The sequence below is a fragment of the Stigmatopora argus genome, chromosome 12 (assembly GCF_051989625.1).
Source record: "Stigmatopora argus isolate UIUO_Sarg chromosome 12, RoL_Sarg_1.0, whole genome shotgun sequence".
NCBI lineage: Eukaryota > Metazoa > Chordata > Actinopteri > Syngnathiformes > Syngnathidae > Stigmatopora > Stigmatopora argus.
Genome location: NC_135398.1, coordinates 4,169,972 through 4,185,588, shown reverse-complemented (window position 1 = coordinate 4,185,588; position 15,617 = coordinate 4,169,972). Strand labels below are relative to the sequence as shown.

The 15,617-nt window shown below is 40.0% G+C and overlaps 3 protein-coding genes across 3 annotated transcripts; 2 read left to right on the top strand and 1 right to left on the bottom strand.

Moving 5' to 3' along the window:
• The first annotated feature begins 940 nt into the window (after nt 1-940).
• On the top strand, nt 941-6,196 carry rheb (Ras homolog, mTORC1 binding). Its single transcript, XM_077614999.1, has 8 exons — nt 941-1,248; nt 2,149-2,220; nt 3,409-3,476; nt 3,897-3,979; nt 4,051-4,107; nt 4,189-4,236; nt 4,308-4,389; nt 5,599-6,196. Exons 1-8 carry the CDS (start codon nt 1,197-1,199, stop codon nt 5,689-5,691), a joined length of 555 nt encoding a protein of 184 aa, XP_077471125.1. The 5' UTR covers nt 941-1,196; the 3' UTR covers nt 5,692-6,196.
• A 274-nt stretch (nt 6,197-6,470) lies between these two features.
• ly97.3 (lymphocyte antigen 97, tandem duplicate 3) lies at nt 6,471-8,514 on the bottom strand. Its single transcript, XM_077615000.1, has 4 exons — nt 8,389-8,514; nt 7,909-7,964; nt 6,690-6,812; nt 6,471-6,619 (listed from the first exon to the last, which is right to left on the bottom strand). Exons 2-4 carry the CDS (start codon nt 7,955-7,957, stop codon nt 6,513-6,515), a joined length of 279 nt encoding a protein of 92 aa, XP_077471126.1. The 5' UTR covers nt 7,958-7,964; nt 8,389-8,514; the 3' UTR covers nt 6,471-6,512.
• A 1,520-nt stretch (nt 8,515-10,034) lies between these two features.
• LOC144086009 (gamma-crystallin N-A-like) lies at nt 10,035-13,944 on the top strand. The gene is made up of 4 exons (XM_077615742.1): nt 10,035-10,091; nt 10,589-10,837; nt 12,452-12,597; nt 13,692-13,944. The coding sequence occupies exons 1-4, from the start codon at nt 10,071-10,073 to the stop codon at nt 13,825-13,827; spliced, it is 552 nt and encodes a 183-aa protein (XP_077471868.1). The 5' UTR covers nt 10,035-10,070; the 3' UTR covers nt 13,828-13,944.
• The last annotated feature ends 1,673 nt before the right edge of the window (nt 13,945-15,617 follow it).

The following is a 15,617-nucleotide window of genomic DNA, read 5'->3' as shown; positions in this document are numbered from 1 at the left end:
TGTGGTCTGGTGTTAAAGAGTCTTTGGCTGAGTCCAGCTTGTTATTAGATAGTAGTAAGGATGGAAGTAAATAGTAATTAGGATTTGGGGTTGTCATGGAAATAGACAGTATAATAGCTTGAAGATTTCCTACTGCTGAGTGAGTTATAATTGCGATATGTTACACAATAGAGACATCTACTGGCTTTTATCTATCATGACCACAAATTTGGCTTTGGGGGCTAATTATCATTTGTTTTAGGGAGAATAATTTGGTCTAAAAAGGGAATACATATTAATAAACTTAGTACATATCTTCTCCTACATAATTTTAACTGCTACTAATTATAGGAATCAAAATTCTGCTGTGACATTTCTTTAACTACTGATAATGATAGGAAAAATATGAAGTGTTTTAGCTGTTGTTGATTTAGGACTGCTACTAGCATATAAAATATTCTTATGATAACAAAATGTAAACAAATTACAACAAGTTTTATTAACTTTGACATGTTCAAATATTGTACTTTGTTTTTACTCTTAATTTATTCATCTTTATATTCCCAAAAAAATGTTTTTTTTTTAAATATTTGGAATTTTGAGTACTGAACCTCCATGGTTATTTATATAATACTTAAAATCTGATTAATATTTCATCTGTCATATAAGCAATTTTTGTATGTCTCTGTGTATTCCACTATGTGACCAAAATCTTTATTACAAAACAAAAAAACAATGCCAGAATAATGCAGTTCGTGTGGTAGCATCTCTTCTTTCTTCTGACCCCTAAAATGTGAACGACTTTTCAGATGCGTCACGATGCTCACCTCGACCAATCACATCCACGACCCGGGCCACTATTTTCTAACGAACAGCTCTTTCGTCCAATCGCATCCTTGCAGCCACACCTAGAGCACGCCTTCTTTCTGTACGTACCCAATCGACGCGAAGTCCTAATTACTAATACATTACAATGCGAAGGGGAGTGACGCAGTTATCGAAAAACCCAAAGCTACCCCACGCTTTCCCCGCGTATGACCTAAAATAAACTCCGTATATCTCCCCCCGGGGCTGTGGGCGTGAAACCTCGGCGTAAGATCGCGGAGGACAACGGCAACTGCGAGGATCGGGGCTGTATGTGCCTGTCGCCGCGCTGCCATTCCGGTTGGAGCTTGCGGTCGAACCCCGACGACTCGATGCGATAACCAGAGCGAGACATGCCGCAGCCCAAGTCACGAAAGCTCGCCATCCTCGGCTACCGATCCGTAGGTGAGACAATTGCTAGTTTTCTAGTCTTCCCCCCCGTTTGATGGTCGCTTGGGCTGGGGCTAGGCTCGAACCGGGGCCCTGGCTACTCACTCCCCCACACGCAGCATCCCTCCACCAGGTGAAGGCGTCTCCGTCAGCAGGCCTCCGCCTTCAATCCGTCAACATTTTTTTGACATCGTATCACCGTGTTAACGACAACATGTCCGCCCGTAACCACACCCCCGATAAGGGTATATATTTGACGCATGGCTTGAGCGGTTATGTCACAGATAGCAAGGCAAGCGAGCGCAGTTTGGATGCGGGGAAAAGATGGAGGCCAAGCGAGATGGATGCTTGAATATTCCGTGTCTAGTATCAGTGGGTTTGGCTGTCAAATTTTATGTAACAAGGGTTAAAATTCGTCACATTCATGCTAGGGCACGCTAAATTTACTCAGAAATTGTCTGGCGTTTATTATGATATTTGCTATACTGATTTGAAATATTTTCATGACATCTGGTACCCAAATCAGCCATTTAAAAAAAATGGATGAATAATATACAGGATGGGCTTTAAAGGTAAAGACTCTCTAATTACAGTGGCATCCGGGAATGAGCATATTTCCAAAAATAGAGTTTCAAGTCAGGGTTAGTCATGCTCCTTATTTATTTTTTTGGATTTCAAAGCCTAGTGATCAGGTTTCAGGAATGGTTTTTGGTTTTGCTCGCATATGGGTGGAGATACTAAGAGTGTCTTTGCTTTCTACATCCATGTTTACTTCCTCCCAGCCTTCCATCTTTTCTTTATCATTGCTTTTAGTACCATGTTAATTTCCATCATTCATCCCTCCCTTAAAGGGGACTGTTGTAAATATGGTATTTTTTATGATTATTGCTCATATGATCTTTTCTTCTTTTACAGGAAAGTCCTCTTTGACCATTCAGTTTGTTGAGGGTCAGTTTGTCGACTCCTATGACCCAACAATAGAAAACAGTAAGTATCATGCTTTTGTTTTTTGTTGTTGTCCTATTTGCATGTTCTTCCCAGGCTTGCGTGGGTTTTCTCCAGGTACTCTGATTTCCCCCCACATCCCCAAAACATGAAGCATAGGCTGTTTGAACACTCTAAATTGTCCCTAGGTATGAGTGTGAGTATGAATGGTTGTCCTTCTCCTCGTGGCCTGCGATTGGCTGGTCACAAATTCAGGGTTTCCCCCACCTGGAACCCATACTTGGCTGGGATAGGCTCCAGCACCCTTGTGAGGATAAGTGGTTTGTAAAATGAATGAACGGTTAACCCTTAAACTTCTTATACAGCTTTATCATTTGGACCCAGTTATCCCCTCACTGACCACTAGAGGGAGCCCGTGTACCGCTCGTGATGCACACATACGTAGTTTTACTGCTCACAATTGTGGGATCTTTGCTTAGAAAACAGCTTTTATTCCATTTTAGGGTACCTACAAGTCACTTTTGGTACATTTTGGATCATTTTTATTGATTTTGAGGCTCTTTCCAGGATGCTTCTGGTTCATTAGTTGGTTCCTGATGATTTTGGGGCATTTCTAGTAGTGCCCGCACTTGATCGTACAACTCACAAACATCTAGATTTGCGGCACCCCTGTCAAAAAATGAAATAATTTATAATAGTGTCCCTCAGGCAGAACAACGGAACCCCAGGCGGGCCGCCGCTTTGACACACCTGGTGTCGCTTAAGGGCGATGCACAGATTTTCATAACTAGGCAGATAACTAAAGTTTTACATGACTAGTTTGCTTTGAATGAGCTACTATCGGTATACAAGTCTTGGGAAAAAAATAGTATACTTTTCATAAGAGGATAACTTGAGCCATGTCCGTCGTATTGTCCACAATCCCACATACTATGTTGAAGATACTCCGGAGAGATTCCATACTTTGCCCGAAGGTCTCGTCGCTTTCCCTGTGCCTGGCGTCTGCCGAGCTTGCGGCGTGCCTCCATAAATAATTTGCGAGCCGTTAAAGAGTAAAAGCGAAATGTCAGCATTCTTCGCAAGGCGTATCAGTAGGCACGATATCGATCGACGTGTTCTCGCACTCGGTGAACCTGCTCGGGATGGAGCGTGGAGTGTATTCACTGTTAAAGAAGAAGATGTGTGTGTGTGTGTCACTGTCTTATGTCTTTTCTCCACTTCCGTTTGCAGCGTTTACTAAAATGATCACCATAAATGGCCAGGAATATCATCTTCAGTTGGTGGACACAGCAGGACAGGTTGGACTCTTTTATTGGACGCAAATGACTTTATTTTTCATGGATAAATGCTTTTATGTTACTTTAAAAAAAGTTTTTTTCCTTTTTCTTTTATATTTATACACAAAAAAAATTCCCAAGAAGAATAAGTTCTAATGATTGATTTGGGCAGGAAAAAATGTATATATTTTTTTATGATAACAATGGTTGAGTATGTCATTAGAGGTCAAAAAAATAAATTAAAAAAAAAAACATTTCTTTTTCAATAGAGAATTGTGTCATGTCAAAAAAAATATCCCTCCTAGACAAATAGAATTCTGACTTTTTTTTAAATATATATTTTTGAAGGCTAAATGAGTGTCACTAAAATTGTAAAAAGTCCTAATATTTGACCAGTGGTTGTTTTTTAAGTGAAAAAAAATGCAATTTGAAAATCCACAGGACGAGTACTCCATTTTCCCACAAACGTACTCCATAGACATCAACGGCTACATCCTGGTCTACTCCGTTACATCCAATAAAAGGTAGACTTCCCTTCCTCAAGCGCTAAATAACATACCTGCAAAAACACTCCATTTGCATATTTTTCTTGCAGTTTCGAAGTGGTCCAGGTTATTCATGAAAAACTGCTGGACATGGTGGGCAAAGTGCAGTGAGTACCACGTCGTCATCTTGTTTTGACGCAAGCGTCATCCAAAATGCGACTGATGCTCTTCTTCTTCCCTCCTCCCAGAGTTCCCATTATGCTTGTTGGAAATAAAAATGATCTGCACATGGAAAGGTATGCAACTAATATTTTATTTACGCTGCAGGTGCATGCAACATTGTGGTTTTGCTATCAATTCGTTCCAGAGTAATCAGCTGCGAGGAGGGCAAAGCATTAGCCGACTCCTGGAACGCTGCCTTCATGGAATCCTCGGCCAAAGAGAACCAGGTAGGAAGAAAATACCTCTTTTATTTTTGTATCTTGTTAACAAGGAGCCTTAAAATATCGCAAATGCAACAAAAAGTAACCTGGAAATGCCCTAAAATCAGCTGAAAGTGACCAACCAATAGAGAGCAGCCCTTAAAATCCCCTCTAAATTAATAGGAAATAATCCTAAATGTACTATGTGACCAAGAAATTTCCCGAATACAGGATGAAATAAAGTTCTAACCCAGGGGTGTCAGACTCTGGTTGGTTCGCGGGCCGATTTAACATCAACTTGATTTCACGTGGGCCGGACCATTTTAGATATAATATTTAGATTATTTTTTATAAATGGATTAAAATAACTGGATTAAAAGCCCTGAATATTCAGTTTTTTATAGATCTAAAACTGTTTATTTTAGCTTTTTTATATATTTTTTTAGATTTTACAAAATGATTTTTGAACTAAAAACACAGGAAAAAAATGGATTAAAAAATTACAATTATTGATTTAAAAGAGGGAAAATAAATAGATTAAAAGAACAATTAAAATCCCTGAATATTCAGTTTTTTATAGATGTAAAACAATGTTTATTTTAGCTTTTTTTATATATTTATATATTTTTAGATTTTACTAAATGATTTTTGAACTAAAAACACAGAAAAATTGATTAAAAATTACTATTATTGATTTAAAAGTGGGGAAATCAGGAAATGTAATATACATCTATACCCTTCATTTTAATTTGATCCTAAAACAGAAAGTCGGCACTCATGATATACTTTCCCGGGCCACACAAAATGATGCGGCGGGCCAGATTTGGCCCCCAGGCCGCCACTTTGACACGTGTTCTAACCTAACCTAACCTATCAGAAAGCGACCAATGAACAAACATAAAGCAATCCAAAAATCAATAGAAAATGATCCAAAATGTTCAGAAAATAACCTAGCTCTAAGTACCTTAAAATGATAAGGAAGTGATGCAAAATTAGATAATTAGAATTAATTGCTTGCCTTTGACAAAGACGGATGTCCAAATCAATAAAACAGACTGTGGAAGCTCATATTTCCGCCTGTAAATTCACATTTTATCCCAAAATAAACCCGTCCGGCATGAGTTGGACACACCCGTTCTTCATACTCCAAAATTGCTATCATTCTTTTATTTTGAAATGCAAAACGAGCGTTCTCACTAAGTACCGGAGGCCTAACGTTTCCCAATCCGCGTGCAGACGGCCGTGGAGGTCTTCCGCCGGATGATCCTCGAGGCCGAGAAGATGGAGGGCGGAGCCCAGCCCGGCAAGACGTCTTGCGCCGTCATGTAGAAGGCGGACACGAGCGACGTGTCTACGTATACACACTGCATACACACACACACACACACACCCATGCACGCACACAGAGGACAACTGCACTGCACTGGGATATCCCGTTTTACTTGAAGGCTAGTTAACGCCACTTCTCCTCTCTACGCTGGGTCCCGTATACCCGCCATGATTTTGGATCCTGTTATTTATCAGTATTGTCATCCATGTTTTCCTTTCGGCGTGTTTGGTGCGGCGGCGAGACCACCGGCGTTCATGAATTTTATCGCAACGCGCGCATCAGAACAAGCCTTTTATCCCCCTTCATGTGGTCATGATGTTATTAACTTAAGAAAGCGGACATTTCTTCTGGTACGTTTTAATTTGTGTTCATATAGTAGTAAGTGTCAGGCAGATAGGAGTAATCAAAACAACAACAAAGAGCATCATCCATTTTCTAAAGTTGAAAATGTACAAATGTTTTGGATTGTAATCATTAAAGCCAAAAGTTATTATTAAGAATTGATGTTCGGGTCTTTGTTTTCTGATTTGGCTTTTTTTTGGATGAATCTGTTTTCAGCCTTCAAGTCGCGAATGAAAGCATGCATTTCAAAGCTGATAACCAAAAGCTGATCGTAGTTCGAGGTACCACTGTAATGCAATTTGGTTCAATACTTTAAAAACAAACCATTGTTTTTTTAAGCCTAGTTCCATGCAACAGAATCCTTCCTGTCTACATAGATTGTTTACTTTTAGCCCACGTTTCTTTGTTATTCCTGAAGAATTTGAGTAATCTCAAGTTAAAATGGTCATGCTTTTTTGTTCGTTTATTCGTAAATCAGTCAAGCAGTATTGCACATGTCGGTGTCGCAACACTTCATGTTGATAAAAGCGTTCATCTTGAGCATCTCGCAGTCGGTCTTGGCCATGCACTTCCGATAGTGGCCATCTGCAGGAAAGAAATCAACGAGATGATTTTCAAGTGAAAACGTACAACATCCCGTCCAGACGCAACGCACGTGGTGCTCGGAGGAACTGGGCCAATGCGCAGGCATCTTTCTCAGGTGGACACGTTTCCATGGTGACCTCGCACTCCTCGCCGGCCGCTGCCGGTGTGCAGCGATGGCAAATGAGAGCTTCTCCTGAAAAAAAAAAAACAATTAAATAAAAAGTAATCTCCTTGACCCAGCAACAATTAGCCAAATAATAAATAAATAAAATAACATTACATTGTGTGCACCTGAAAGTCACCACTTTGTTTTTTGAACTAACTTTGAAGTCATAATTTTCCAAATTGCATGTTACTACTGCAACGTATGATTATTTTGCTAACCGATGAATCTAGATTTTTTTTTTACATTATTCGATCAATTGCAAAGATAATTTACAAGAACATGCTTTTAAAAATAATAATCATTTTAGTAACAGTTTTGGTGTGTCAGAAAATGACCAACTGTTTAATCTTAAAGGGGAAACATATATTTTCATTTTTCTTATTTTGATTTTAAAAAATGCTGATCAGTTTTCTTTCAGGAATCTTGAGTATTTTTGTTGTTACTTATGGAATCAAACAAGGAATTAGGAAAATAACTGTTGATTAACCCACCTCTAGTTTTAACACTTTACTTATATTGTAGAGCAGGGGTGTCAGACTCGGGTTGGTTCGCGGGCCGCTTTAACGTCAACTTGATTTCACGTGGGCTGGACAATTTTAGATATAATAGTTAGATATATTTTTTTATAAATGGATTAAAAAAACTGGATTAAAATCCCTGAATATTCAGTTTTTTATAGATCTAAAACAATGTTTATTTTAGCTTTTTATATATATTTTTAGATTTTACAAAATGATTTTTGAACTAAAAACACAGAAAAAATGGATTAAAAATGACAATTATTGGTTTAAAAGGGGGAAAATCAGGAAATTTAATTTACATCTATACTCTTTATTTTAATTTGATCCTAAAACAGAAAGTTGGCACTCATGATTTATTTTCCCGGGCCACACAAAATGATGCGGCGGGCCAGATTTGGCCCACAGGCCGCCACTTTGACGTGTGTTGTAGAGTTTGTTTCAGTGAGTTGCAGTCACGATCGCCCCGCCCACTGCTTATGAAATTCATACCAAAAAAACATGCCCTTTTGACGTTGTACATGCAATATTAGGGCTTTAAAAAATCGATCAAAAAGCAAAAGTGCATTGATGTTTACTCAATAGTAAATGAGTGACTGGCTCACCTGCAGAAAACAGCAGCATGACGCTAAAAGCCAACGCTAACAACTTCATTGCGGTGCTGTGACACAACAAGCAGATATTATTACATATTAATATGAGCAGGAAGCTCCATTTAGAACCATCAATGTCTCACAGGAGACATTTTGACCTGAAATTCTAGACAACAACAAAATGCAAGGTCAATTTTCTGCATATAATAATGAAGCATGTAAATCATCTCAATATGAAATGAATTCATTGGACAATGATTCTATTTTTTGCCAATATTGCACCTAAAATTTTGTTGCTTTTCAAATGGTTATCATAGGATTTCAACAAAAGACAGCCCTGCTAATTGATATTTTTGCATTTGGTTTAATTGGATGAATGTGTAACCAATTGATGATGATCCAGATCAATGTTTGCTTTGTAAATATTAGACAAAGCCAAGGTTTTTGACCAAACTACAACATACAGTTAGTTATACAACATACAGTACATACCTTGCAGTCTTGCGGGTCCTAAGCAGTAAAAGCGATGACCTGATGACTTGCCGTCTCTTTTTATAGCCGCAGATATTTGTTCGTCCCTCCGGTTTCGTCCGTCCACGCCTGCCTGCACTCTAACGGAGTCCAGGTCAAAGATGGCGTATCCCCTTATGCAAGAGACGCCCTTTTGTGCGGCTCCATTTGAGCAAATATGCGTCCGTCAAATTCTCCAAATGATATATTTTGAGCATATCGTTGGACAAAGGACGTGTTCTTTGCCCAACGATATGAAATGTTGGTCAAAGGCGAGCCCGGTTTCAGTCTAATACGTATTGCAGTACTATAGCTTGTAGCACTATAACTTTGAGCTTTTCAGATATCAGAACCGGGCCCACAATTGAAATATTATTTAGGAATATAGCCATATTTTACTCACCAAAAATCATTTTTAACTGTGCACAATATCCATCCTCCTTTCTTTCTTCCTTCTTTTCTATCGCCATCGAAGCTAATGCTGAAAGTCGAGCCTGTCTTGTCGTGTTTCTGGCATAGTCCGTCTCGAAAATAGCTTTAAATCAACACAACAATGTATTTGCTTGTGCAGCTCGGTCCAAATACAATTTGGTAGCTCTGGCTAATCACTAGCCAATCATAGTTGGTGAAAGCGATGATGTATCCCTACGCCTGCGACAAGGCATTGTGGTGTTGCCAACTCGAAATCTGATTGGTTAAAGCAACAGTCTTATCGACGCTTGTTTAATGCAGGAGAGCCTGCAGAACTGATTGTGAAGGCCTTGAGGCAGATTTCTGACCCTGGCAACAAATAATGGCTCAAATGCTTCAATATGAAAACACACATCTGGAAGCAGTGCAACCAGGGGGAAAAGCAATGAAAGGAAGCTAACAGACCATTTGGAATAATAAGTATTGATGGACAAAATATAATATATGATTCAGATATTTCTTAGGCCAGCAGAGAAGGCCTTGAAGGCCCTGACGGTCCGCCACTGATTTACAATCAAGTCAACAATAAAGGTGTTATAATACATTTAGTAAATGTCCCTTCCAAGTTTTAACTGGTCCAAAATAAATGGACAAACTAACATGTTCAAATATCAAAATTGTCGCCTTTTAATATTTTGTCGCAAATCCTTTTGTGAAATGGAACAAATAAAGATTCATGTTGTTTAATCTGATCGTTTTTTTCTAATTCTGTTTTTTAAAACATTGCAGGTCGTGTGATTTGTTTTGGGCATCCTTAAAAAGTTATTTAAATAACACAGAATCCAATTTTAGAGTGTAATTCGTACCGAAGGAATGAAAAAGTTTGTCTTTTTGTTTCCAAGCCTTTACAAAAAGACAACTTTTTCTAGAAATTGTGCCCAATAGTCTCCATTTTAAGTGAGTACAGAATGCTGTACTTTGACAATGATAATAAATCAGCTCGACAATGTTAACGGGCAAACAAAGGCGCCCCAGCTGGCAGAATTGTGTAGCTCCAATAAGTCCGCTTCTGAAAATAAAAAAACACCCCTCTGGCTCTATTGTGAGCCAAAGTCCCATCTCAGCATTGACACAATGTAAGAAAAAGTGTCCACCTGGCAAAACCACTAAACCTGCTATTGTTGAGCGTTTCTATATATCCTCATAGCCAGGGCTTTTGGCGAGGCTTTGGAACACAGCTACAACTTGGGAAAATGTCTCAGAGCTCAGGAAAGGTGAGTAACGCACACCTGTCAACCCCCCGGATTTTTCATACCTTTTTTTTGATCATTTCAAATTGTGTACGCCGTATAACAACTTTTTTACAGGATTTTTTTACTAAGTTTTTTTGTAAAACCGATCTCGTTTTACCCATTTCGGCTCTAATCCGGATCGTCTCGGTCACTTTTAGCAGATGAAAACGTACTCGTCGACTGCTAATATTGTCATGTTTTCACTATTTAAATATAGCGCGTCAGCAAGCAATGTACACACACACAATCAAGATGTTAGCGTCATATAGCGACATCTACAGAATCTTGAATTTAGTGCATACTGAGTGGACATCCCGTCCATTTTGGAGAAAATTTTAGAGTTTTAAGCGCGCCCTATGTGAGTAAATATGTGCCATGTTGCATTTGTACGGTTTATTATCGCTTAGGGGAATGGCAATCATTAATAAGGGAAGCAATTGGTTGAGGTTGACGCGCTCTGTCATGCCTTTCGATCGTAGATCGTGCTGTACGAAGGCAAGGGCTTCACAGGCCGCAAGTTGGAGGTCTCCAGCAGCTGCGACAACTTCCAGGAACGCGGCCTGGTCAACCGGGTCAACTCCGTCCGCGTGGAAAGCGGCGCCTTTGTGTGCTTCGACCACCCGGATTTCAAGGGCCAGCAGTATGTCCTGGAACGTGGCGAGTACCCGGAATTTCAGCGCTGGAGCGCCTACAATGACCACATGGGGTCTTGTCGGCCAATCAGAATGGTAAGTGAGCAAAGATGTGGTGGTCTTAGAACAGGTGGTTTGCGGGCCGCTTTAACGTCAACTTGATTTCACGTGGGCCGGACCATTTTAGATATATTATTTAGATATATATTTTTGAAATGGATTAAAAGCCCTGAATATTCCAGTTTTTATAGATCTAAAACAATGTTTATTTTAGCTTTTTTTTTAAATATATTTTTAGATTTTACAAAATGATTTTTGAACTAAAAACACAGAAAAAATGGATTAAAAAATTACAATTATTGATTTAAAAGGGGGAAAATCAGGAAATTGAATATACATCTATACTCTTCATTTTAATTTGAGCCTAAAACAGAAAGTCGGCACTCATAATTTACTTTCCCGAACCACACAAAATGATGCGGCAGGCCAGATTTGGCCCACTGGCCGCCACTTTGACACATGTCTTAGAAGAATTCTTTTCATGTACTCAAGGCTCGCGGGGGGTGTTGGAGCCACTCATGGCCAACTTTAGGCAGTAGGCGGGGGACGCTCACAACCGGTTTCCAGCCAATCACAGGGCACATGATTATTCTGTGTATAGCGTATTTGCAAATTGAGTATGATTTGGGGGTGCGCCAAGGCGAACTGGCTGTTTCTTTTTTTGTTTTTCTCTGCAAGCGATGGAAGTTTTCCCCAAGCCAAGGTCGTTGCCAAAGCAGATAAGGGTGTTGATGTTGTCCAGCCACAGGTGTTGGTTGATTTTTCCATTGCCTTGGTGGTGCCAACAGGCTTGTAGTACTAAGTTGCTCATTTGCATAAACATAATATAAGGAAGTGTTATTTTGCCTTTCAGATTAAGGGTCCAGCCGGTCTGCATTTATTTGTTTAGGAATGTGTTTATTATTAGTGTTGTATTGTTTTATTTTATTTTCTGGAGATATATAAATAAATAAATAAGGGTGGCACGGCGGCTTAGTGGTTACCTGGGTTCAAATCCAGGTCGGTCCACCTGTGGAGTTTGCATGTTCAACCCAGGTTGAAGTCAGCTGGGATAGGCTCCAGCACCCCCCGTGACCCTAGTGAGGATAAATCGGTTCAGAAAATGAGATGATATATATATATATATATATATATATATATATATATATATATATATATATATATATATAACTAGCTTATTTTTCTTCCTTTTTTCCCATGTACAAAAAAATGTTCTTTAGTCTGCTAAGTGGCTGTCTAATTTAATTTCTCTAAAGAGTGTCTTGTGCATGCCTGTCACTTTTCTGCTCTGCTCGGTGTGCAGACGATTCTTTTTCTTGTTGAAATCAGTCAGCTTGAGCAGCTGGATCTCGATTCGCACGTTGCGTGCTTATATAAGAACAATAAAGGCATTCAATTCAATTCAATTTATGTCAGTACAGTCGCTTGGGTGTTGAGAGCAAGAGATTTCAATGGTTGACTTTGCTTCTCTTTAAGTACATTGTTGAATGTCATGCCGGCAAAACTTAAGTTGTGATAAAGAAGCGAAGGTACTTGTGTTGAATAGAACTCGGGACAGTATTTACCGAATACTAAGAAAATTGACTGGAGTGCGCCGTCAGAACAATCACTGCTGGTGAACAGCCATCCATGTGTGTTTCTCTTCCCCAGCACGGTGAGCACTTCAGGCTGGAGTTGTTCGAGGGAGACAACTTTAGCGGCCAACACGTGGAGCTCAACGAAGACTGCCCCTTGCTGCAAGCTAAAGGCCTGACCAAGAGCTGCATCAAGTCCCTCAAGGTGTACGGGGATGGCGCGTACGTATCACATGTCCGATTATTATTATTATTATTAATTGTACCACAAAGTCGACTTTTTCGAGGGAACTGACTCACTGAAGTTAACCGAAAACACTGTTTTCAAACATTTTCTCATCTGATTTTTGACTTTGACTTTGTTTAATCAGGGACAGCACATATTAATGAACATATTCATGTTAGTAAACATATATATATTCAACCTACACAAGGGACTAAAGATGGAAATTAGCCCTCGGCTACAATCTTACATGTTTACATATATATGTTCATTAACATTAATATGAATATGTTCATTAATATGTGCAGTCCCTTCTTAAATAAATCAAATATATGTAAATATGTAAGATTGTAGCCAAGGGCTAATTTCCATCTTTAGTCCCTTGTGGGGCGGCCCGGCGGCTTGAGTGGTTAGCACGTCGGCCTCACAGCTCTGGGGTTCTGGGTTCAAATCCAGGTTGGTCCACCTGTGTGGAGTTTGCATGTTTGCCCTGGGCCTGTGTGGGTTTTCTTCGGGTTCTCCAGTTTCCTCCCACATTCCAAAAACATGCATGGTAGGCTGATTGGACACTCTAAATTGCCCTTAGGTATGACTGTGAGTGTGAATGGTTGTTTCTCTCCTTGTGCCCTGTGATTGGCTGGCCACCGATACAGGGTGTCCCCCGCCTCTGGCCCCAAGTCAGCTGGGATTGGCTCCAACACCCCCCGGTGACCCTAGTGAGCATAAAGCGGTTCAGAAAATGAATGAATGAATAAATGAATAGTCCCTTGTGCAGGTTAAACTGGTAATTGATGACACATACACACACACACTCAAGTAGCACAGTTTTAGACAGTGTTGTGATCACAATTTTGTTACTAACAGCCACACTTTAAGATGATTGGCCAAGAGATTCAGAGACGGGAGTTCACATATGCTAATTGTTATTGAGTTCTAGGTGATGCTTTAGCTGAATGCACTCTTTTTGAAAGGAACTACACAGTCAATTCTAGATATACAGCCCTTGTTGATGTGTTGGATTCTTTTGTAAACGTTCTTTTCTTTGTCTGAACGATAGCTTTGAAAAGAGCTTAACCCGATCTCCATTTTGCAGCTGGGTGCTGTACGAGGAGCCCAACTATCGCGGTCGTATGTACATGGTGGAGAGAGGAAACTTCAGCAGCCACACCGAGTGGCAGGCGGATAATCCCAAGATCCAGTCCGTTCGCAGGGTGGCCAACTACTTCTAAAATGGCGCCCGGGTTCTCTTCTCGAGCGTTTGGCAGGAAAGCAGGAAAAGCTGAAGACATGCACGACAACTAGCCGCTTCACTTTTGTAAAGCCACCAATAAATTCCATTGATCCTATGACCTTTTCCTACTTACATATTGTGGAGTGTTTTTTAAAAACCATAGATTTTGCAATGACTCATTGGCTGCCATTGATGGTGCGAGGCATTTAATCCATTGGAACATTTGTGTGATTAAAGGTACATCATTTGTGAAAGATCTTTGTATTACCATCCGAAAAACACCAAAACAAACATTATTTTCTGCTATCTTTACCTAATACCCGTTATAAGGCCTCCACAAAACAAACCACTGACTAAAAAAAAATGTGGCAGGGATTTTTACTTCCCCCAAGGGAACTTTGTCACCCCCTGGTGGCGTTGATTAATATTCAGCAAAATAATCCGACAGAAACTATCAATTTGCCCCAATTGAACCACATTTGCTGTCTATCGCCGTCAATGGCACTGAAATATGACCGTTCGCTGCCAGCCCTCCCAGTTTAAATAGATTAAAACATCTATCACTGTCAATGGCAAGTTTCACAGGGGTGCTGGAGCCAAACCCAGCTAAGTATGAGCACTAGGCGGTGCCCAGCCAATCGCAGGGGATGTGGGAGGAAACCGGAGATCCCGGAGAAAAACCATGCAAGGCCGGGGGTGAACACGTAAATCCACACTGTGAGGACCCACTTGGGATGGAACCGTCGACCCAAGAACTGTGAGGCCGATGACCTAACCACTTCACCACCGGTCCGTCCACTGTTGAAATTGATAACAATATTCAAATTTCTTATGCTGGATTCGGGAAATGTCGTCCTATAGAGAGATGACGCAATTCTTCTATTTGAGCTCCTTAGATCAACCCCCCCAATTCATGGTTCGATTCTCCTATTGATCGGACTAATTCACGTCCCGCTACATGAGCGATGAGAGCATGTTATCTTGCAGGTCAATTTCCTGGGCTGATAGCTACGAGTATTTTTTTTTTTAACGTAACACTCCATCATTGGTTGTGACCCAGTCGGCTATAATTTCCCCTCCCAGATCACACTTTGAACCTCAAAATGAGCTTTCGTGGTCTCGAGTTAGGGGCCAGTTTGACGAGAAATCTCAATTTTTGTCTTGAGTTACATGCACTAGTTTTGTGTACAGATAACCTGATTCCTCCCTCATTTGCCGTACCAGTTGCCTCCCCAAGTGTACGATCCCAGATTCATCAATTTCATTGATAATAGTGTTATCCTCGTGTTATTGATTAGAAATGGCGTTCTGCTCCAAACCCTAATTCATCATTGCTGACATGATTACTATAATCATTCATAGCATAGCCTCCAAAGTAGAAACGATGTTGTCCCTGAGTGTAAAAAGAAATTCGCCAGTCGGGAATGTGCCAGTTATAGAAAAATAATCTGTGGTCAATTCACCATTGTGAAAAGCGTATTACCCAAAAAGCAGGCCGTAGGTAAAGTGTATCCTGGAAACTGATTGATGTTTAGTAAAAGGTTAGTAATGCAATTTTGCATATTGTGATATATCAGATAGCATTTTGCCTGTCATGTTACCTATTTATTTATGTCTAAAATGTCTTTTTCTGTGTCTGTATTCTCACCCTCTTGCTACTGCGACAGTGAATTTCCCGAATAAGGGATGAAAACACTAATCTAATCTAATCTAATATCGCAATTTTTATTGGTGAAGTACTAGTTATGTTACCTATTTATTTATGTCTAAAATGTCTTTTTCTGTGTC

Bases quoted from the DNA above. Each gene is read 5' to 3' on its own strand.
- rheb (XM_077614999.1), top strand. From the start codon at position 1,197: ATGCCGCAGCCCAAGTCACGAAAGCTCGCCATCCTCGGCTACCGATCC. The intron at 4,108-4,188 runs GTGAGTACCACG...CCCTCCTCCCAG, and splicing joins GACATGGTGGGCAAAGTGCA to AGTTCCCATTATGCTTGTTG. The intron at 4,237-4,307 runs GTATGCAACTAA...AATTCGTTCCAG, and splicing joins AATGATCTGCACATGGAAAG to AGTAATCAGCTGCGAGGAGG.
- ly97.3 (XM_077615000.1), bottom strand. From the start codon at position 7,957: ATGAAGTTGTTAGCGTTGGCTTTTAGCGTCATGCTGCTGTTTTCTGCA. The intron at 6,813-7,908 runs GTGAGCCAGTCA...TTTTTTTTTCAG, and splicing joins CATGCTGCTGTTTTCTGCAG to GAGAAGCTCTCATTTGCCAT. The intron at 6,620-6,689 runs GTGCGTTGCGTC...TCTTTCCTGCAG, and splicing joins CCAGTTCCTCCGAGCACCAC to ATGGCCACTATCGGAAGTGC.
- LOC144086009 (XM_077615742.1), top strand. From the start codon at position 10,071: ATGTCTCAGAGCTCAGGAAAG. The intron at 10,092-10,588 runs GTGAGTAACGCA...TTTCGATCGTAG, and splicing joins TGTCTCAGAGCTCAGGAAAG to ATCGTGCTGTACGAAGGCAA. The intron at 10,838-12,451 runs GTAAGTGAGCAA...TCTCTTCCCCAG, and splicing joins CTTGTCGGCCAATCAGAATG to CACGGTGAGCACTTCAGGCT.